This window comes from Gracilinanus agilis, chromosome 3 (genome assembly GCF_016433145.1).
Source record: "Gracilinanus agilis isolate LMUSP501 chromosome 3, AgileGrace, whole genome shotgun sequence".
Lineage (NCBI taxonomy): Eukaryota > Metazoa > Chordata > Mammalia > Didelphimorphia > Didelphidae > Gracilinanus > Gracilinanus agilis.
The window spans coordinates 243,140,988-243,163,617 of NC_058132.1; the positions used below are offsets into that span (position 1 = coordinate 243,140,988).

At 36.0% G+C, this 22,630-nt stretch overlaps 1 protein-coding gene across 1 annotated transcript in view; it reads left to right on the forward strand.

Annotated features, from left to right (window-relative positions):
* PDE11A (phosphodiesterase 11A) overlaps positions 1 to 22,630 on the forward strand; it is a 532,399-nt gene that overhangs the window by 340,850 nt on the left and 168,919 nt on the right. The window contains exon 10 of the mRNA XM_044669081.1: positions 15,380 to 15,430. Within this exon, the coding sequence (XP_044525016.1) occupies positions 15,380 to 15,430 (51 nt within the window). The remainder of the gene's footprint in view (positions 1 to 15,379; positions 15,431 to 22,630) is intronic.

Below are 22,630 nucleotides of genomic sequence, written 5' to 3' on the forward strand. Positions count from 1 at the left end.
GTCTCTCATGTATGTATTAAGATTGTACAGGATTTCTTGATAAATGTAACCACAGTTTATTATTCAACAGCTCTCTGATTATGAGTGTGAAAAGAGGCATAAAATAGGAAGACATTTATTTGACGCAGATTTTTGCTCCTGTTATGGAAGATGTCTTTAGAAACATACAAAATTTTGTAAAGTACAAATTTAAAAAATCTTCTCTAAATATATTGAAGTTTGCCGGATTCCATTATGTTTAGGTCCTAGCATTACATGGCCCCTTCAATGAGAGAAACAGAGACAGACAGACAGACAGACAGACAGCGACAGAGAGAGGGAGGGAGAGGGAGAGGGAGAGAGACAGAGAGAGAATAATCCTCACAATATTTTATGGATTATATGTAATTAGATAGCTAATTACATGTAATTAGATTGACATAGTGGACAGAAAACTGGAAGAACCTTGAGCCAGGAAGATACAACTTCAAATCTTTCCTCAAATACTAATTAGTTATATGATCATGGGCAAGTCACTTATCTTCTGGTTCAGTTTTTTCATCTGCAAAATTTCATCTATAAAATGGGGATAATAATAGCACCCACGCTTCCAGATTTTTGTGAGGATCAATTAATTATTTATAAAGTGCTTTATAGACCTTAAGGCACTATATAAATACTAGTTTTTAAGGAATGAAGGAGGGAGAGAAGAAAGGAAGAAAGTAGGGAGGAGGGAGGGAAGGAAGAAAAAAGGAAAGAAGGGAAGGTGGGTAGGAGGGAGGAAGAAGGGAAGATTCATTAAGTGACTTCTATGTGCCACACACTGTACTAGAATTTAAATGGACAAAAAAATCTTATTGTTTAGATTATAATATGCAATTGGAAGACTAATGTTGAATTAGTCAAACAATATATTGAACATTGGGAAAAATAATGCAGATAGATAGTGAATCGGATGGTAAATTTAATAGGAAGAAGACAGATTGGATTTAATTTAGAAAATTATACAGTATTTTCAATGATCCCAAGCTATCTTCTAGCAAACAAACAAAACCTACTTAAATCCTTTTGACACCAATAGTTTTACAAATAATACTCTGCAATGTTGAATCTTTTTTTTAAACCCTTACCTTCCATCTTAGAATCAATACTATGTATTGGTTCCAAGGCAGAAGAGCAGTAAGGGCTGGGAAATGGGGTTTAAGTGACTTGCCTAGGGTAACACAGCTGGGAAGTGTCTGAATCCAGATTTGAACCCAGGATGTCCTATCTCTAAGCCTGGGTCTTAATCCACTGAGCCATCCAGCTGCCCCAGCAGTATTGAATCTTATAACAACCGCAATTTCCAGATAATTAAAATCCTGGGTAATCCAAAATTCAATGGAGAGACTTCTTAGTGGGTCTGAGAAAACTGCTCTATGGGCCAAACCAGGACCTCTGCATAAGCAGTTGTGTAAGGGCTATCTGTTTTCAATTAAATAAAAGGAAAGGGAGACAGGCATGTCCTACAGCAAGAGGATGTGAGGGTTCTAGATTGTAGGTGCCTGAATGTTGTACTGGAAGCTCCCTCCCCCAAATATTGGGAAAAAAAAAGAAGACTGTGGAAGAATTGGAAGAATGTGGGACAAAATCAAACAGGATGAAAGAGTAGAGTAGTTAGAGGAGGGTGCTGGAACCAGCTTGTAAGAAATAATTGTTAAATTTTCAGTGTGAACATTTAAATTTCAGAAATTGGCAATCACTTTATTAGGGTTTAATTTGTTGTTTTATGATTATATCAACTTAATAAAGTGTTAATATTGCAGATTAAATTTAAAGTGTATATACATAATTTTTTGAGAGACTTAGTTGTTAAACATTTACCAGAATACTCTATATTACTCCATAAATATTGCTTGAACTCAGAAAGAGTGTAGTAGAAGATTCAGGGAATGAAGCCATGAAACTCAGTGATTATAGAATAATAATAGATAATAAGATTAAAATGATAACCGACATTTATACAGCACTTTAAGGTTTACTTAGTTAATCTCATTTAAACCTTACAATATCCTTGGGTGACTGTGATCTTTACAAATGGTAACATCATTACCACATCAATGAGATCAAAGATTCATGAAAGTATTGATGAAAAATGGAATTGATTTGCTGGTATGGCCACTGTTAAGATTAGAGAAGAGCATCAAGACCTTTAGAAGTGTTTTAGATGATTATTGTTCATGTAGCTGGCTGTTTTTTGCCTTCCAATAATACTAATAAAAGAAGTATAGAGACTGTGTCTGAAAGGATATGCAGTTTTATGGTGTAAGTGGGGAAAAAATCAAAAGAATGAGTTTTTCAAATATATCACTCACTTTCTTCCCATTTCTATTTTTATCATCCTAGTTCAGGCATTCATTATTTCTCATCTGCTCCTTCACAATGGAGCAACAGCTAGGTGGCCCAGTAAAACCTGGAGCCAGAAAGAGTTCAAATCCAGTCTCAAGACCCTAGCTGAGTGACCAAGTCACTTAGCACCATTTGACTCAGTTTCCTCATCTGTAAAATGAGCGGGAGAAGGGAATGGCAAACCACTCTTTTACCTTGGCAAGAAATCTCCAAATGGGGTCGCAACTGAACACTTTTTATGATGTCTCTTCACCTTACCTTCCCTCCCAACCTCATTTTTCCCTCTTCTCTTATGTATATCCTTCTCTCTATCTTCTCTCATCATTTCCTGCGTGCGCCTCCACGCCATGGCTCACACCATTTTGTCTTCTTCCAAAAAATGTTTCCCTTCCTCACCTATTTCTGTCTAACAATCCTTCAAAGCCCAATTCAAATGCTACCCCTGCCTTCCCTCCTCACCTTGGTTAGAAATTATCTTCTCACTCTCTGAACTCCCAGAAACATTCCATTCTTCATTCTTCAGTGGCACTCAGAGGATGATGATAATGATGATGATTCACATTTATATCATGTTTTAAAATTTTCAAATCATTTCATATATATCTTAATTAATCCTACCTTGTATTGTATTTATATGGGTATACATTTTTGCTCCTAGAAAATCTGTTGGAAAGTAAACTCCCTGAGAGTAGAAATCAAGTCCTATTAATTTTTTAAGTCCTTGTAGCATCTACCAGGGCACCTGGTAAATAATGTATTGTCAATAATGTTTGCTCAATGAATACACACATGCATACTTACCAACGAGCACCAAATCAGAGAATTTCTTTTGCTGAGTTATTAAAACATGAAAGGGGTAATCTGGTTGACCACGTAGCAGTCACTGAGAATATATAGAATAATATCTGAGAGTTTACCCCTGAGAATTCTTAGTCTCTCCTTTCAAAGAATAATAACAGAAGCAATTTCCTACTACTGAATAACCTGAGTGTGCCTATCAATAGGATACTTGCCAATGAATCAAGACACAAACTTGGCTAACCTACAAAGAGGAGAGGGAGGTAGGAAGAGGCTCTTCTCCCCGCTCTGAACATCCTGATCTCCAAAGAAAAATGAACTCAGTGATTGTTCTTTCTCACCCTGCCCCCCCCCGACAAAGTTACTGTTAAGGTGTGATCCATGGAGGCTGAAAATAGTAAATTTCTCCTATTCAAGTTGAACTGCCTGATGAAGACCCTCATTCATTAGTGGGGCCTCAAGACAGAGGCTGCAAATTATAAGCCAAAAGCCACACACAACTGGAGACAAGAACTATTCACTTTTCTTAATCCTTCTCTGAAGCCATTTTGGATGATGTTATCTCTCTTCTTGAAAGAAATAGGATTGAATAAAAGAATTATTTCCCTGAACTTGTTCTATAGTAATTGGTTCCCTGTCAAGTATACTTTAGGTCGTTGTGTAAAGAGACTCTGGAAACTTCTTTGGGTGAAAAACACAATCATTCACTGAGCTAGCATGAACTTTGGCTAAAGGGTAACCAAATTATTTGTCTCTTCATGTTACTGATATACTATACCTGAAAAGTCAACTAGTAGAGCCAGTTAGGCCTGGACTAAAGAAAGTTGCTTCCTAGTCTTTGTGGCACAAAAGAGTTATCCAATGATGATGGCTGACTGCTTTGGTTAGATAATTTAGCTGAAAGGATCAACAGTGGGAAAACAAATAAAAATAATATCTTTGAAGACTAAATTATCCAAATAATTTTTCAAAACTAATCAACAAAATTCCAGTATGATTTTAAAAACTTCTTTCTTCACATTGTTGTATAAATATGATACCAATAAGAACTCAATAGTTACTTCTTGTATTAGATAATCTCACTATTAGTAGTAATAAAAGCAATATGGAAATATGTTTTGCATAACTGCACATGTTTAACCTATATCAAATTGCTTGCCATCTCAGGGAGAGAAGAGAGAGGGAGAGAATTTGGAATTAAAAAAAATTTTAAATGAATGTCAAAAAATAGTTTTTCTTTGTAATTGGGGAAAAAATAAAATATTTTTTAAAGCAATGTATTTATTTAGGGCCTTCTGATTTTCAAAATAACTTTCCCACAGCAAGCCAATCCTGTGAATTGACAGTGAGAGACAAAAACAAAGCTGATCTCTCATCTTGCCATCTGGCTTGGTGCATAGTGCAAAAAAAGAAAAGAAAAGATCAGATTAATTCCCAGTAGATTCTTGGGGATCTTCCTTTGTAAATGTCAGAAATATTCTGAAAAGACTTCCAAATGAGGCATTCCAAGTAGTCTTTGAATAGTAAGAATTAGTGCCCTAAGCTAAATACTTTGGAAATGGGGAGAGTACTGTGGGCAAAACTTGCTGCCCCATGTCAGATTCAATTAAACCTATCTTGGAAAATCATATTGAGACTTTCCCACTCTTCAAAAAGCTCTGAGATGTTCATAAGCACAAGTGTCCTCAGGGCTTCATGTTACCTTGCTAATTATTGACAATGTGAAAAAGATATAAAGCCAGGGAAAGTGGAGAGATGTAAAAATTGAATATAAATATTCTACAGAATAATTACCAAAGCTAGTAAGTATCCCTTTTTGTGCAGACTATTTTTTTTCCTGGTTTTAATTTTTTTTCCTGGTTTTAATTCCAAAAGCACAGATTTGAAGAATTGATGGCATTTTGAAAGGAGCAATAATTATGCTGAGTTGTCCAATAGATCTAAAAGAATACCTTATATTCTCTGTTCAGTCCTCACCGACTAGAAACTCAAGAAAGTAAGGGGTTCATTAGATAAAGCATTAATGAAGCATTAAAAAGTTGTATAACCAATTTTTTGGAGAAAACCAACTTCATTTTAAGTCATAACAAGGGTGTCAGAGAACAAAAGTGGGCAAGGGATAGCAATGTTATTGTGATGGCTGGACATTCTTTTTCTAAAATGTTTTTGCATTACCTAAGATGCATACATTGCAGTATCATAAATAAATTACAATGACAATAGAATTTTGGAGGCTTTTAAAATTGAGTAGCAATGGAAGGGCCCCTTTATGAAAGGTTACTATAACCAATAATTGGTACAATTACTAATTCATATTTTTAAAATTAGTTTTATGAATACCTTTTGTTTATACAACATAGTCATTTTGAAATATAACTTTCCATTATCACTTAACTTCCCTCTCTTCTTCCAAAAAGTTAAATGAAAACAAGCAATACAATGATTCCATGTTATATATCACATTTTTTAAAGATAAAGTGATTTGATTTATTTCCATTATTATGAGCCAATAATATCTAATGTTTAATATAAAATTGATATGTTGTGGGCTTCAGAAAACTTTTTTTAGTTTTTATCTTATGCATGAATAATTATGGAATCATTGATTTACAGCTGAAAGGAAGATAAGAGATCATCTAGGCCAAGTGATATAGAAAGGGTCATATATCTAGATGAGTGATTGTATTTGAACCCAGGCTTCTCCTGATTTGAAGTCCATATTCCTTTTATCACATACTGCCTCACATACTGTGTAGTAATAACTCAGTCATTTAGAAGACCCTCATCCAGCAATTTCAGTTATCCAAAACTCAGTCAAGTACCAAGAGGCAAACAAGTGAAAAAAAAAAGTTCTCAGATAGTTAAAACAGACACCCCAACCTTCCAATACTAAAGTGCATTGCCTTTTGGGAGAGCTTTTCAGACCCTCCCTTGCTGCTATTGTTCAGTCATTTTTCAGTCATGACTGGCTCTTGTTCCCATTTGGAGTTGTCTTAGAAAAGATGCTGAGGTGGTTTGCCATTTTCTTCTCTGATTCATTTTATTTTATTTTTTTGTTTGTTTTTTTAATTTTTAATTTTTTCCCATTTAATAATTTTTATTTTTTAGAAAAGTTAACATGGTTACATGATTCATGCTCTTACTTTCCCCTTCATCCCCCAACTTCCCTCCCCCCATAGCCGATGCGCATTTCCACTGGTTTTAACATGTGTCATTGATCAAGACCTATTTCCAAATTGTTGATAGTTGCATTGGTGTGGTAGTTTCGAGTCTACATCCCCAATCATGTCCTCCTCAACCCATGTGTTCAAGCAGTTGCTTTTCTTCTGTGTTTCCACTCCTGCAGTTCTTCCTCTGAATGTGGGTAGCGTTCTTTACCATAAGTTCCTCAGAACTGTCCTGGGTCATTGCATTGCTGCTAGTACAGAAGCCCATTACATTCGATTTTACCACAGTGCATTGGTCTCTGTGTACAATGTTCTTCTGGCTCTGCTCCTTTCACTCTGCATCAGTTCCTGGAGGTCTTTCCAATTCACATGGAATTCCTCCAGTTTATTATTCCTTTTAGCACAATAGTATTCCATCACCAGCATATACCACAGTTTGTTCAGCCATTCCCCAATTGAAGAGCATACCCTTATTTTCCAGTTTGTTGCCACCACAAAAAGCACAACTATAAATATTTTTGTACATGTCTGTTTATCTATGATCTCTTTGGGGTACAAACCCAACAATGGTATGGCTGGATATTGGGACATTAATGCATTGCTGGTGGAGTTGTGAACTGATCCAACCATTCTGGATGGCAATTTGGAACTGTGCTCAAAGAATGTCTGATTCATTTTATAGAGAAGGAAACTGGGGCAAAAAGGGTTGAGTGACTTGCCTATGGTCACATAGCTAATAAATGTCTGAGGCCAGATTTGAATTCAGAAAGAGCTAACTTCTTTACTCTTGTTTTACACATAATTCTATTTAGCATCATTATTTGATTTCTTATCCTATAGGAAATAAAAATATCAAGTTAGTAGAAAAGAGAAAAAGAGATTGAATTAAAGAAGATTAAGGATGAGGAAATAGACACACAGCTGCAGTACAATGAGGGCAGCCAAAGTGATCACTGACAGTCTGACTATGAAGGAGACAATTTTTTTTTAAATCTGAAACAAAAATCTTATTGTTCTTAAAACACACAATAGCCCAGGTTCATTTACTACAGCCCTCAATAACCCTCTAGATAGTCTCCATATCAGCTTAATTCAGTCATTGATATTTATGGTAATTGCCCTGAATCATGAAAAATAAAAGTAGTAAAATGGAATCTTTAATTTAAGAAGATGGAGACTTATAAGGTAGGTAATACTTGCTAGGTATTTACAGTACCTAGCAAGATGCCTTGTACTCAATGAATATTGGATGTCATTTTTTTAAAAAAGGTAAAAACACAAAAAGGTTAAATATAGAAATTTTTTCTTAAGACTCAGGTTATCTAGAATATTCACACAGTTTACTCTCTGATAATGCCAGATTCATGAGAAAAACTTTATTTACAAATGATTATTATAGGTAACTATAAATGATCAGCAACAGTGGAAAAGCAAAGAAGCAGGACTTGTTTTGGGCCTTGAAAAACATTGTAAAACTTTGGGATAGGAACTCACTGGCCTTAAATTATATCTAAGGCTAATGTTAAGTTCATTTGCTTTTTCTGAACACTAATCGATAGACCAGAAGGTAGCTAAGAAATTTCTTGAGTGAGAGAGAGAAACTAGTATGGAATTTGTCAATTGCTCTACATAATAATGGGCATTGAGGTGGAGCATTGGATAGATCTCCAGGTCCAGAGTCAGGAAGACCAGAGTTCAAATGTGACCTCAGACTCTTACTGGCTGAGTAGCTCTGGACAAATCACTTAATCCTGTTTGCCTTCAGCTTCCTTAACTGTAAAATGAACTGGGGAAGGAAATGGCAAATCACTACAGAATCTTTACTGAAAAAAATCCCAAATGGGGTCAGGAAGAGTTGGATACAATTGAATAATGACAACAAAAGAAGTATAAACTATCTGCTTTATTCAAGTCAACAAACATTCCCTTAACATAGCAGCCCAGTAACCCTGTCAAAATAGGAAATAAGATTAATTTGGAATAATCTATTCTTTGTTTAATGGGGGAGAGGGAACTTTGGGGTAAGTGGAGTAAGGGCAGCATCCAGGCTTGATTTCGAGTCCCAGAGTTTTATGGCTTGTTTTTCTGAACAAGATCTAAGACTTCATTTTCTACATCTAGAATTGAATAGAATAGGTCAAAAAGTAAAGAAGACCATAACATCAAAGAAGGGAAAGAAAGTCTGGGATTTTAGAATCCTCACACTCCCTACATGGTCTTACTGGACTCCCCCAGAATGATTTAAAAAGCAGGCAGAGAGGCGAATGACTTTTCTTAATGAAGCCATGCTGACCCTTCATGATCACAATTATCTTTCCTTTTTAATAAATCTGCTAGCCATCCCTTCAGTAATACATTCCATTTTTTTTCAGGAGTCGGTCATGTTCACCAACTTAAGAGAATAGACTCTACAAATCTATTCTTCCCCCCCATCCCCACCCCCACTTTTTAAAATTGAAAATCAAGACATTTGATGGATAATATATTCACTGTTCTCATTTGTGCATGATATATCCCTTTATATCTTGGTTATGTATCCATTTTGATCTTATCTTGGTGAATGTCTATATTTTCTGCCAGACTGCTTTTCAGTTTTCCCAATAATTTTTACCAAATAATTAATTCTTATCCCAAAAGTTTGGATCTTTGCTTTTGTCAAACACAAGGTTAATATAATCCTTTATACCTATTGGTTTATAGGTCAGCTCTGTCCTACTGATCTACATTTCCATTTCTTAGCTAATACCAGTTAGTTTTTACAATTTCTGCTTTCTAGTATAGTTTAAAATCTGATACTACTAGGCCTCCTTCCTTTACATTTTTCTTCATTAATTCCTTGAGCTTTATTTTTTTGAACCCTTATTCTCTGTCTTAGAATCAACACTAAATATTGATTCAAAGATAGAGTGCTAAGGACTAGGCAATTGGAGTTAAGCGACATTGCCCAGGGTCACGTAGCTAGGAAGTGTCTGAGATTGGATAGGAACCCAGGTCCTCCCAATTCCAAGTCTAGTGCTCTTCTTAAGCTTTTTTTTCTTGACATCTGCTCTTTCCCAGTCTTCATTCTTCTTTACAATTTTCAAGGATCAATCTTATAGGAGTTCAGCAATCACACTTGCCAGATCTTTCAGTGCCTAAGGATAAAACTCATCTAGATCTGGAGACTTGAATCAGTGGAGGGCAGTGAGGCACTTTCTTATTATCTCTCTACTCACCTTAATTATGAACTCCTCATTAGTAATTTTTGAAATTTCATTTCTAAGCCAAAGAAACTTCTTTTTGGCAAAGAAATCAGAAGGAAAAATAAGAAAGGAGAAGCTTTTTCTTGGAAATCACATGGAAGGTGGGGGCTAGACTTGTGATATCATTGGCATAGAGAATTCCTGGATGAGGAAATTCCCTGTACAAATGCAGACCACTAAGCTGCCTCTATCTCATGGCCTTAGAGAGTGGTCTAAAGATTTGAGAACTCAAGGGACCCATCCAGAGTCATGGAGTCGATATATGTTAGAGAGGAGTCCTGAACCCAGTTTTCCTGGTTCTAAGGGTAGTTCTTTATCTACTATCATACACTGCCTATAAAGCACATAAATAGACCACAGGAATATTCTTTTTTTGTTTGTTTGTTTGTTTGTTTGTTTGTTTGTTTGTTTGAAACCCTTAACTTCTGTGTATTGGCTCTTAGGTGGCAGAGTGGTAAGGGTGGGCAATGGGGGTCAAGTGACTTGCCCAGGGTCACACAGCTGGGAAGTGTCTGAGGCCAGATTTGAACCTAGGACCTCCTGTCTCTAGGCCTGACTCTCAATCCACTGAGCCACCCAGCTGCCCCCACACAGGAATATTCTCTGTTAAATCAGAGATTTAATAGAAACCAAAGATATAGTCAGTCCAAAAGCACATTAAAGCACCTACCCTGTGCCAGACACCTTGCTAAGTATGGATATAAATGAGAAGACTTAATTCTAGTGTATTATTTTTATTTCTAAGTAATGCTCTGTATTATCATCATTTCAAATAGGATTCAATGTTCTTCAAGTCTCTTTCCTCTTTCCTTTGTCTGACATTCTCTTACATGCCTTGTCCCTGAGCAACTTCTAAAATTGGAATGATTGAGATTGTAAGCCCCATCTTGTCCAGTAAAGACTAGAACTAATTGAAGCCAAGTATGTCAGGGTGCAGGGGGCAGCATAACAGTATCCTTGGGTGGGCATTGGGGGGAACAGAGAAGGTCACTCTTAACCAGACAAAATCTGATTTCTTCAACTAGATATTGTAATTCTAGGATTGAGCAAGTGCTTTTCCATCATCATGAGGGAAAGCCTGAGAGAATGTTGGCCTTATTACATATTCACCAATTAGAAATGTCTAGGGGAGGGCTGAATGAGCTTCCAAAATTGTACTTAATTATTCAAAATGCCGAATATCTTTGTCTTTGATCATAGAGAGAAATCACCAACCAATTAATTTATTGGTAAAATTGGGCAATAGAAAGATAAAAATATAATATGTAATGATATAAAAAGTATTAGTTATTCATTATTGCTAACCTGATAGATAATTTTGCTTTCTTACCCAGAATCCAGTCTCTTGGAATTTTTAATCATCACACAAAGAAAAACAACAGACAAACTCTGCTCTAAAGGAGCTCATAGTTTGGGGAGATAACATGCCAACAGCTATGTAGAAACAAAATATAAACAGGATAAATTGGAAATAATAAGTAGAGGAAAGGCACTACTGTTAAGGAGGATCAGGAAAGATTTCTCAGGAAAGTCACTTAGACTTGAAGGAAGCTAAAAGATGGAGATGAGGAAGAAGAACATCCTAGGAATGAGGGACAGATACTCAGAGTTTGGGAGATGGAGTGTATTGTTCAAGGAAATAAAAAGGGTCAGGGTTACTGAATCACAGAATATGGAGGAAGAATATGGTAAAAAAAAATCAAAAGATAGGAGAGGATTGAGTTTTGAAGGGCTTTGAATGCCAAAGAGAGGATCTTTATATCCAAACCTAGAAAAGTGGACAGGTCAAATACCAACTCCTGAGTATAGAGCTGCCTTGAATTAAAAGGCAAGTATTAAGTACTTTTAGAGTTTCAGACTTTCTTTTTCTCAGATGGTTAAGTGTATCATCATTGGCTTTTATACATGCAAGACACTCTTCTTGATAATCACAGAGGAATGCCAAAGGGATGGCTGAATACTTCACTGACCAATTGCAGACACAGAGTACAAATTGTCTACATTAGGCTGACATTGATCTTAAAATGGCACCTATATTTCAAATTATGCCTAGAGACTTCATGATCTAGTGAGAGAAGTTGTAGGCTTGAGATCAGAATACTTGGGTTCAAATCTTGACACAGCTACTATAATGCTAGTGTAGTTTTAGGCAGGGCATTTCCATTTTTCAGGCCTCGGTTTCCCCATCTGTAAATGAAGGGGCTGGATTAGATACTATCTAAATAGGCTTTTTTATCTCTAAATCCCATGATCCTATGTCAAAGTGGAATACTCTAATTTCCTCAAAACATTTTTGAGTGTCTCTCTCAACAGAGAAACCTGAGCTTCATAGGCCTGGGGTAGTGGTCTCACCCAAAATAGCATTTCTTTAGTTCCTGGTGGATCTCTAGGCAAAATAGTGTGAAATTGGAATCTGTGACCCTAGAAACTACAACCACCAGCAAAAATACAATTCCCAGAACCCCATTCACTTCCTGTCATTCCGTGCTGACATAGACAGGACATAAATTGGGTAGAATTCTGTGTCTGGCCTCTTTTCCTTCCTGTCAGGGGCTTTGGCCAAGCTGCATTTTGAGCAGGTAGAAAACTTAGTCATGCGGTTCTATTTTACTAAATAATAAATTTTTAAAAAATAATACTTGAAGTATTGCACATTAATTTAATTTCTACAATAGTTAAAAAACCTATTAAGTAGGGGGCAGCTGGGTTCAGTGAATTGAGAGTCAGGCCTATAGACAAGATGTCCTAGGTTCAAATCCGACCTCGGACACTTCCTGGCTGTGTGACCCTGGGCAAGTCACTTGACCTCCATTGCCCACCCTTACCACTCTTCCACCTAGGAGCCAATACACAGAAGTTAAGGGTTTTAAAAAAATCTATTAAGTAGAATTATGTTTCCATCTAGTTGTTGAGTTGTTTCAGTTGTGTACAACTCTCTATGCCCCCATTTTGGAGTTTTCTTGTATAATATTAAAATTAATCTCTAATAACTCCAAGTATTAATTTTATAAAGTTTATTAGTAATCATTTGAAGTAGAAGGAATAAAAAGGAAATAGAAGTATAAAAACCTGATTATCTAACAAAAATAAGATCAGATGAGTAAGTTCTCCTGCCTGTCCAAAGCCAGCTTCCAAGACTGTGATCACAGGAAGAGAGAGAGGGCCAGAGCTACACAAAACTTTATCTCCAAAATGTAAGGACATAACATGAAAACAAAAGTGGGATGCTGGGATTTAGAGTCCTGGGGAACAAATTATAATTATACACTCGGCAAAGATACAAGAGTGGATTGCCATTTCCTCTACATTCCTCTACATACATAAAGCTCATTTTACAGATGAGGAAACTGAGGTAAACAGGCTTAAGTGACTTGCTTAGGGTCACACAGCTAGGAAGTGTCTGAGGTTAACTTTGAACTCATGAAACTGAAACTTCCTGTTTCCAAGCCCAGAGTGCCCCCTACTTGCCCCTTTCTGTATGGAAATTCCTCAAAGCTTCAACCCTTTAAGTCACTCAGACTTAAGTTGATTTATACTCTGTGTTATCCAGATCAAGAGTTATCTTTCATTCTGTTTTAAATTTAAAACCTCCAAATCCTTTTCAAGCTGGTAAAATCTTTTATGATGGATGTATACTGAGCGTCCTTTTTTGAGCATTTCATTCTATCCAAACAGAAGGTGATTTCTTAAATATCTGACAGTAGGAGCTGATGATTTCTCACTTTCTGGGCATTCATTCAGTTCCAGTGCTTCTAAAACCTGTCATCTTCTGGCTACTGATCTCTAGACTTGTACTTGATGGATTTAGACGACACTTCTGGCAGGTCATTCCAAATAAATTGTCCTTTCACTTCTCTGTAGTTTGTTACCTTTTTTTTTTTTTTATTCTAGTTTGGCTGCTTGTAGCAGAAATTCACTTTATTTCCTTGGGACTTGTCAATATCAATTCTTTGGGATTTTTCCTTCATATTAGTTTTAACTTAAATCTGATGTCAGTTTAGATCTCAAGTGGCATCATCAAGCACGGCATCCAGAGTCATAAATGTATCAATAACTATCGATGTTGCCCTTTCATTGTTGAAGATGGCCAGTGTGGGGTTCTAGCAAGTTCTGAATCTCTCCTTTCCATTGATTAGTACTTTGATTTCAGCTCTTCACACCCAGTAACTGTAATAGAACATTTCTCACTTCAGGAAGGAATGGTCATTCCAACCCATAATTCAAAGATACCCAGATGAAATCCCTTTTGATTTTAGGGAAGAGCTATAAATAGACAGCCAAAGGGGTAATATGGCCCTGACGCTGAGCTCTATGAAAAGGCTGAGCAAAGTTCATCCTGCTGGTTGTTTCAAAGGCTCACTCAGCTTCCTCTAAGATATAGCTAAATTATCCTATTCTGCTAACCTCTTCTCCTTCCCCAAACACACACAAACACACACACACACACACACACACACACACACACACACACACACACACACACACCCCTTTGTTATCTCATAAGTTTAATATTTGTGCTATAAAATGACAGGATCCTTTAGTTAAGGCTGGAAGAGATTTTAAAGAACATAGAAGCCAACTTTATCATTTTACAAATGAGAAAACTGAGGCCTAAAGAGGTTAATTGAGTTACCCAGGAGCGAACAAGTAGTAAATGAAGAGCTAAGATTTGAACCCAAATCCTTTGACTCCAAATCCAGTTTTCTTTCTTCTGCACCATTATCTTATTTTGTTTTTTGGAAGGGGACAATTTAATCCAAAACTTATGGAAATTGATAAACTTTGCAAATAATTGCTCATTTTTTAAATGCTAAAGAGAATTTCAATCCCAGAAAAAATGCACAAAACCATTTGGACTTCTCATCTTAAATCTTTCTGATATAGAAGCTAAATAAATTGTACCTTGAGTACAAAAAAACACTTGTAATAATGTCATGCTTGTCAAGGCTTCTATGATTCTAAGGTTTCCTTTTGAATTTAGGGTCAATACAGTTGGCTTGAGACAACTGTTCCAAAAATTGTCTCGTGTATGATATGGCTAAATTTCTCTAACCTAACAATATCTATAGCAGAGAAAAACAGTATATTATTCATTAACTATTCTTTTATGAATGTTTCTGTTCTCAAACCCACTGATAAATGGAAACATGAAAGACAGCTTTATGTATACATTTTATATATATTTTATGTATACATCATATATATGCATATATATATATATAATCAAATGATACCTTCTTTAGTGTTGGGACAAGAGTGAACTTTAATGTAACAAACCAACAATTTTTTAAAAAGTATAGATCAGGTCTTGTTACTACTCTACTCAATAAATGCAGTGGCTCCCTATTGCCTTTAGGATAAAATATAAATTCTTCCCAAAAATGACTTTTAAGGCTATTTACAACCTGACCCCCTATAATAGTATGATACTGAATCAAATTTTAATATGGAAGAACATAGGTTTGTAGATAGATTTACATTTGCCATATGTGAGCCATGTCTTCTTCCTATCTCCCTCTGCCCCAAATGAAAATGACATTCAGGGAGAAAAAAATTTTTGATATAGCACATTTAGCTTTTAAGGTGTATGCTAAGCCTGTCCAGTGTTATAAAAAGAATCCCATTATAATTGTATAGATGGTAATCTTTTGCACAGATGGCAGCCAGAAATTTATCGTTGTATACTGTAATTCACTGTCACATTAGGATGATAAACATGAACCAAGTCCATTTTTAAAGCCAGTGAATTTCATGAAATATTGCCATTTCTAGTTACTAAGGGCTTTTCTTTTCTTCCTGGCTCAGGTGCTGTCTTATCATGCAACATGTTCCAAAGCTGAAGTTGACAAATTTAAGGTAAGGAATTATATGTTTAGCTTGGTAGATAAAACCCCAAACTCACACTTATCCAATCCAGGCTCTACTCCCCCACTTACTGCCGTATTTATCACTTCCTTCATGGTAATACATTTCTCTGATATTCCCCTTAGATGTTCGGTGTTGGAGAGAATTTTGAGGGAGAAAGGAGAGGCAAACCTATGAGTGGAAGAAAAGTATGCATAAAATACAGTGACTATCAAATAGAGTTTTTATGTGATTCCACTCTAGTCTGCCCCCCTTGGCAGAGGGAACTAGGTTATTAAATGAATCAGTTAACAAACATTTGAAAGTGCCAGTGTGGTAGGTGCTGGGGAGGCAATAACAAAAGCTAAACAGTCTCTGCCCTAGAGACCAGTAGAAATCATTGAAGGAAACATAAATATAGATATGGAGATAGCTATGGACATATCTGTATTTACCAGTAACCTGTATGCACATATTTATATTCACGTAGATTATGTACACATGTCTATGTTTGTTGACATATTTACATAAGTAGCATATATATGTAGGAACGAGGTATATAGAAAGTAACTTGAAGGAAATTTAGGAGGCAGCTAGATGACTCAGTGGATAGAATACTGGGCTTGGAATCAGGAAGACCTGAGTTCAAATCTGACCTCAGATATGCACTTGCTCTGTGACCTTGGACAAGTTAATTAACCTTCATTGCCTCAAGTCTTCATCTGTAAAATGAGCTGGAGAAAGAAATGACAAACCAATGCCTTTACCAAGAACGCTCCATGGATGGTATGGTCAATGGGGTCATGAAGAGTCAGACACAACAAAGAAAAGGAACATATTAGGAAAGTAAGGAGATGGGGAGGCACTAGCTAACATCTGAGTAAGAATCAGGTGTTTGCCATATAGAGGAAGGAGCATTTGAGTTCTTGGAGGAAAAAAAAATTGTTTTCATTGGGATACCTTTTCCACACTCTCATTATTCTCCTTTGGAAGTCAACGGTATCAAAGTGCCTTATGTTTCCCCCTTCCTTTCTGCTAGTAAAGGTGAGTTTTCTGCAAAGGTTGAAGCACTTGGGAAGTGTAGAAAACCCTGTGGCAAATGGATTCTTGTGACTCTGGTTCTGTGTACTGGTAGAAATACAGGGAACTTCTCGGTAAATGTCAGTTGGTTTCTTAAGTAGGAGCCACAGTTCGTTTAAGGTTTTTTTTTTTTCCAGATTACATGTTGGTACAATTTTAAATAATTGTTTTCTGACATTTTGCAATCCATAATCTCTCAGTCCCTCCCTCTTACCCTTTCCCCCTCCCCAAGACAGCAAGTAATATGATATAGATTTGTACATTTGTTATTTTACAAATTCCATGCTCATGATGTTGCGAAAGAAGATGCGCATCACTCACACTAGAGAAAAAATTCATGGAGAAAATAAAGGAAAGAATGGCATGCTTCAATTTGCATTCAGACTCTGTCAGTTCCATCTATGGCAGTGGTTGGTCTTTTTCATCATGGGTCCCCTGGTGTTGTCCTGGATCCTTGCAGTGCTGATAATAGTTAAATCATTCATGGTTGGTCACCATTCATTATTGTTGTTACTGTGTACAATGTTCTCTTGATTCTACTTACTTCACTTTGTATCCCTTCATGGAAGTCTTTTTTTGCAATCACCTTGTTTGTCATTTCTGATGGTGCAGTAATATTCCATTACAATTACATCCCATAACTTTTTCAGCCAATCCCTAATGGATGAACATCCCTTCAATTTCCCATTCTTTGTCACCACAAAAAGAACTGCTTTAAATATTTTGGTATGAGTTGATCCTTTTCCCCTATCTTTGATATCTTTGGGATGCAGACCTGGTAGTGGCATTGCTGGGTCAAAGAGTCAAAAGGAATGTGCAGTTTGATGGCTCTTTGGGCATAGCTCCTAATTGCTCTCTAGAATGATTGTATCTGTTCACAGCTCCACCAACAATGTATTAGTGTCCCAATTTTCCCACATCCCCTCCAACATTTATCATTTCCTCTCTTGTCACATTAGTGAATATAATAGGAGGGGGATTATAACTCAGAGTTGTTTTAATTTGCATTTCACTAATTAATAGTGATTTGGAGCATTTTTTCATAAAACTAAAGATAGTTTTAATTTCTTCATCTGATAATTGCCTCTTCATGTCCTTTGACTACTTATCAGTTTGAAGATGCTTTTCATTCATATATATTTGACTCAGTTCTCTATATATTTGGTAAATGAGGCCTTTGTCAGAGACATTTGGTATAAATTTTTCCCCCAGTTTCTTGTTTCCCTTCAAATCTTTGTTGAATTGGTTTTGTTTTTGCAAAACCTTTTTAATTTAATGTAGTCAAAGTTATCTATTTTACAACTCATAATGTTCTCTGTGTCTGGTTTAGATATAAATTCTTTCCTTATCCATAGAACTGACAGGCAAATTATTCTATGCTCCTCTAATTTATTTATGGTTTTACCCTTTATTTCTAAATCCCATTTTGACCTTACCTTGATATATAGCATGAGGAGGAGCAACAATTATTATAAAAACAACAACAACAATCCAAAGGCAGCAAGACAGAAATGAAAAAACATTTTTCACACTAGTGAAGCATGGGAAACAACATAGATCTTCCCCTAAGCTCTAATTTTTGTAACAAGGGAAATAATTGAAAATATCCTGTAAATTTATAAATATGGCTCAGACTTATTAAAATTAAGACTCTGATTCTGACATCCTTGCTATGAGATTTTAAACATTAACTTGTTACTTTTTATTACACTGGATCAATTATGTTAGAGTCTTTGCAGGAACTTTCTAATCAATCCTATAAAAATACATATACCTCATCTTTTAATAAATTTTATTATATTATTAATATTATAATAATTATTACTGTTATAATAATTGTGTGTAATTATTAATGTTGTTATAATAATTAAATATTATTATTATAAAAAGATTTAATAAAATAAAGGCCACCTCAGATATATCGAAGACATCAGATGTTTACTACTACTCCATAAAAATAAGCTATAATGAGGACTTGATATGTTTATCAAAATCATACCCATTTTACTGAGAAAACCAGGGCACTGAAAGACAAATAGGCAGGATCAAAATGTAAATACATCTTTTGATTAGCAAAAAGAGTAGAAAACAGGGTGGTGGGACAGAGGTGACCCTAATATCTGAAACATTCATGAAGTCCTAAAAGTAAGGGGGAAAAAAGAACTCTGAGCTGCAAATGAGCCACAGACCTTCAGTCTATCAGAGAGGTGGAACCCCTTTCCTAACCCTCCCAGGAAATTACTTCAGTTAAGTAGAAAAGGAGCAGCCAAACATCTGGCAACCACAACAGAAAAGAAACAGAAAACCTATAAAAGTAGAGAAGTTTGAGATTTTAAGAGTCAGAGATAAATATCCTACCATACAGCTTACATGATTGTTGTAATTGTTGTTCAGTAGCTTCATTTGTGTCCAACTTTTTGTGACCCCCATTTTGGGTTTTCTCTGCAAAGAAACTGGATTATTTTCTTCTCCAGACTGTTTTACAGAAATGCAGAAACTGAGCAAATAGTGTTAGGTGACGTGCCCAGGGTCACACAGCTTTGATTTGAACTTAGAAAAATGAATCTTCCTGACTCTGGGCCCTGCACTCTATCCATTGTGCTATCTGGCTACCTACATATCAAGGGAAATACCTTCTAAGGGCATCCCTGCGCTTAGTAGAAATGTGGTTTACAATAATGACTCTAACTTAGAATCACTGCTTTCCTTCAAATGATTCTCCATCCAACCCACTTGCTGCTAAACCCCCCTGAATTACTTTATATTTACTCCATATGTATTTTCTGTTTACTTATATGTGTACCTGATATATCCCTCTATAGAATGTAAGTTCCTTGAGGGCTGGGACTGTTTAACTTTTGTTTGTGCCTAGTATAATTCTGGGGATACAACAAGTGCTTAAATATTTGCAAAACTAATCAACTAATTACATAAGGAAATTTTGACTATGTTTAATATGATCTTTTGAAATGAATATCCTATATTTTTAAAAAGAATTGTATACAAAGTGGTTACTATAAAAAGAAATTTACCAAAGCAAAAAAAAAAATCATTTACCTGGGAATTCACTTCTGTGGAATATCTCAGGCCCCCATGACACTGGGAAAATGAAGTGTTATGATTTTATTAATAATAATGGAATAAAAGGAAGATGGAAGATAGCAAGACTGAGGAAGGACTAATGAGGGACATTATGTGAGACATGTCAGGAGGCTGAAGAAGTCACAGTCCGCAGCTGTCTGGCACCAAAATGCTGTCTTTTATGCTTTGATTTATATCCCTTGATTGTGTAGGTCTCCCATGTTTATTCTACTATTACATTTTATCTCACAAAAAATGCAAGGTATATAAATTTTAGAACAATAGGTTATTTCATTTCAATACTATTAATATTATTAACTTACCTAATTTTGGCTTTATTCTAAAAGAACAAAGCTATTGCTCTGTAATAATGCAATTTAGATTGCGTGGATAATTATAATCCAACCACCTTTTTCTTGATGTAGTTTTCTACAAGTATTCTCATAATTGTTAGTTGACTAAGACTAAAACACATATGGCCTTAAAATAATATTGATCAAGGAGAGTCAAAAGCATAATTCTCTGCCTGAGCATTCACAAGGGTAGTTCCTGATAATCGTTAATGAATTATGGTAAATAAATACTTTGATTTGACCAGCAATATCTAGAAGATTTATGCCTACACTAATGCACACTGCTTTCTTTGCCAACTAGAATATGCAGAATGTTTTATGGTAATGAAAGTCAGTGAAGTAAAGTAGATGGAGTGTTGGAATTAGAGTCTGGAGACCTGGGTCAAGATGCCAGCTCAGATACTTCATAGTTCTGTGATTTTGGGCTGGTTACTGAACTCTCCCACAGCCTCAGTTTCTACATATCCATCTAAAGGATGGATAATAATATTTGTGTAGGTTTGATGAAGAGGAACCTCTCAACACTTCCCTGAATCTTTCTTTAATAAGGTGAAATTTCATGAGTAAGGCTTACTCCTCATTAAAGAGGTTAAAACACTTGGGGCATTTTTTCCTGGCATTTATGATGTCTCACTAATAAGATATAAATTTGCCTTGTGATTGTGCAGGCTAGTTTCAGAGCAACCTTTAGACTTGAACTTTAAAAAGGAAGTGAGAGGCATATAGTGAGGGAGGCAGGGAGAATCAGAGCTAGGACAGCCAGAAAGAAAATAGTCTGATACCAACAGGTTCTGATTTGTACGGGGAAAACCTTGGCAGCCTTGTGGCCCCTTCAGAGAATTATGTGGCCCCAGAAAGGTATGGAATCTCACAGCTCTAGAAATGTCTAAAAATGAAAGTAACATTGTGCCAATGTGGAAGTTGTAGGATCAAGCATCAGAGGGAAGTAAAACACAATGGTCAGAATGGTGGAGGAGATCTTAGAACAAAATTCCTGTACCTAAATTTCTATACCCAGAGTTGGAGATCCTGAACAATTTTAAAAAATTTCCTGAACCAAGTAGAAGCTAAAGCTAACAAATGGCCAGGGACAGAACCATAGTGTGTCAGAAAAAAACATGGACTTTGCTTCATTTGTACTGTGAAAGTACATGGGGAAAGGCTTGCCTCTAGAGAATCCAAGTGCCTCCTTCATTCAGGGGAAGTCCTTAATCTCAGGGTAACACTATAAATTGCAGATTATATCAGTCCCTTGGGGCAGTGGAATTTATCAGATGACTTTAGAGCAACTCCAGATGCAGTTCCTTTGGTGGGAGAGATAGGAGGGGAACCTCAATTCTAGGGAATTAAAAATCTGAAGAACTAACTATATTATAGTATCAGTTCCCTGCCAGAGGACAAGCCAAACAGAAAGGAAAGAAGAGGTGTCTAGGCCAGTTATATCAAACTAAAATAGAAATTGGAGGTCACCAAAATATACATAAGGATTCCTGTGAGATACAGATTGACTTAGAAACCTACATATTAACATTATGTTTCATTGCATATTTGTTTTGGTAGATATTTTCCAGATACATTTTAATGTGATTCCCACACATGGAAGTTCTGCCATTCACCAATGTTTGCCACTTCTTATCTGGTTAATTTATGGTATTGAATGTAAATCCTTTGTACTTTACATTTCCTGTCGAGTTAAATAATGCTTGTCTTGAATTTGATCTGTTGTTAGCCTAAAGTTTTGCTTGGAACTTTAGGTACCTCTCCTCTATTTGTATTTCTTTTTTTATAGTGACCTAGAAACTAGGCAGTGTTCTCAGGTAAACCCTGGCTAGTGGCAATAATCAAATAAAATGATTTGGGAGTCTTGTCCCTAAGTTTGAACCCAGTCTGTGTTAATGGAGAGCTATATAAATAGACAACAAAAAAAGGATAAGTTCTCTTCTTTCTCTCTCTCTCTCTCTCTCTCTCTCTCTCTCTCTCTCTCTCTCTCTCTCTCTCTCTCTCTCTCCCTCTCTCTCCCTCTCTCTCTCTTTCTCTCTTTCTCTCTCTCCCTCTCTCTCTCTTTCTCTCTTTCTCTCTCTGGCTCTCTCTCTCTGTTTCTCTCTGTCTCTCTCTCCCTCTCTCTCATCTCTCTATGTCTTGTACAGGCTATATTAGGAGAAAAAGAAGCAATGAGATCACTACTTGAGGTGAACAAGGCAATGATAACTGATGACAGGGACAATACAGAGCCATACAATTATTATTTTGCTTCTGTTTTCTCTGACAAGGAAAATGAACTTTGAACTGAAAGGTACAGAACAAGAATGACTAAAAAGGAGATGGTGCCAAAGATAAATAGATTGTACGAGAGCACATTGATGTCTTTGATGAATTAAAGTTGCCCGACCCAAGTGAATTACATTTTCAGGTACTGAAAGAAATGATGGATGGGATTTTTGAACCACTGTCATCAGTGATATCTGAAAGATCATGGAAGAATAGAGAAGGGAAAAACATTATGCCAATTTTCAAGGAATAGGAATGGAACCTGCCAACTTTAACCTGGTGTGCTTGACTTTTATTCCTGGAAAAATTCAAGAATATATTATTAAAGATATTTTTATTAGCTATTCACTAACCCCTTCCTTTGTTCACTCATTATCCATCACTTGCCCCCAAATCTAATTTTTTTATGTGCAAAATTATCCTAGGACCT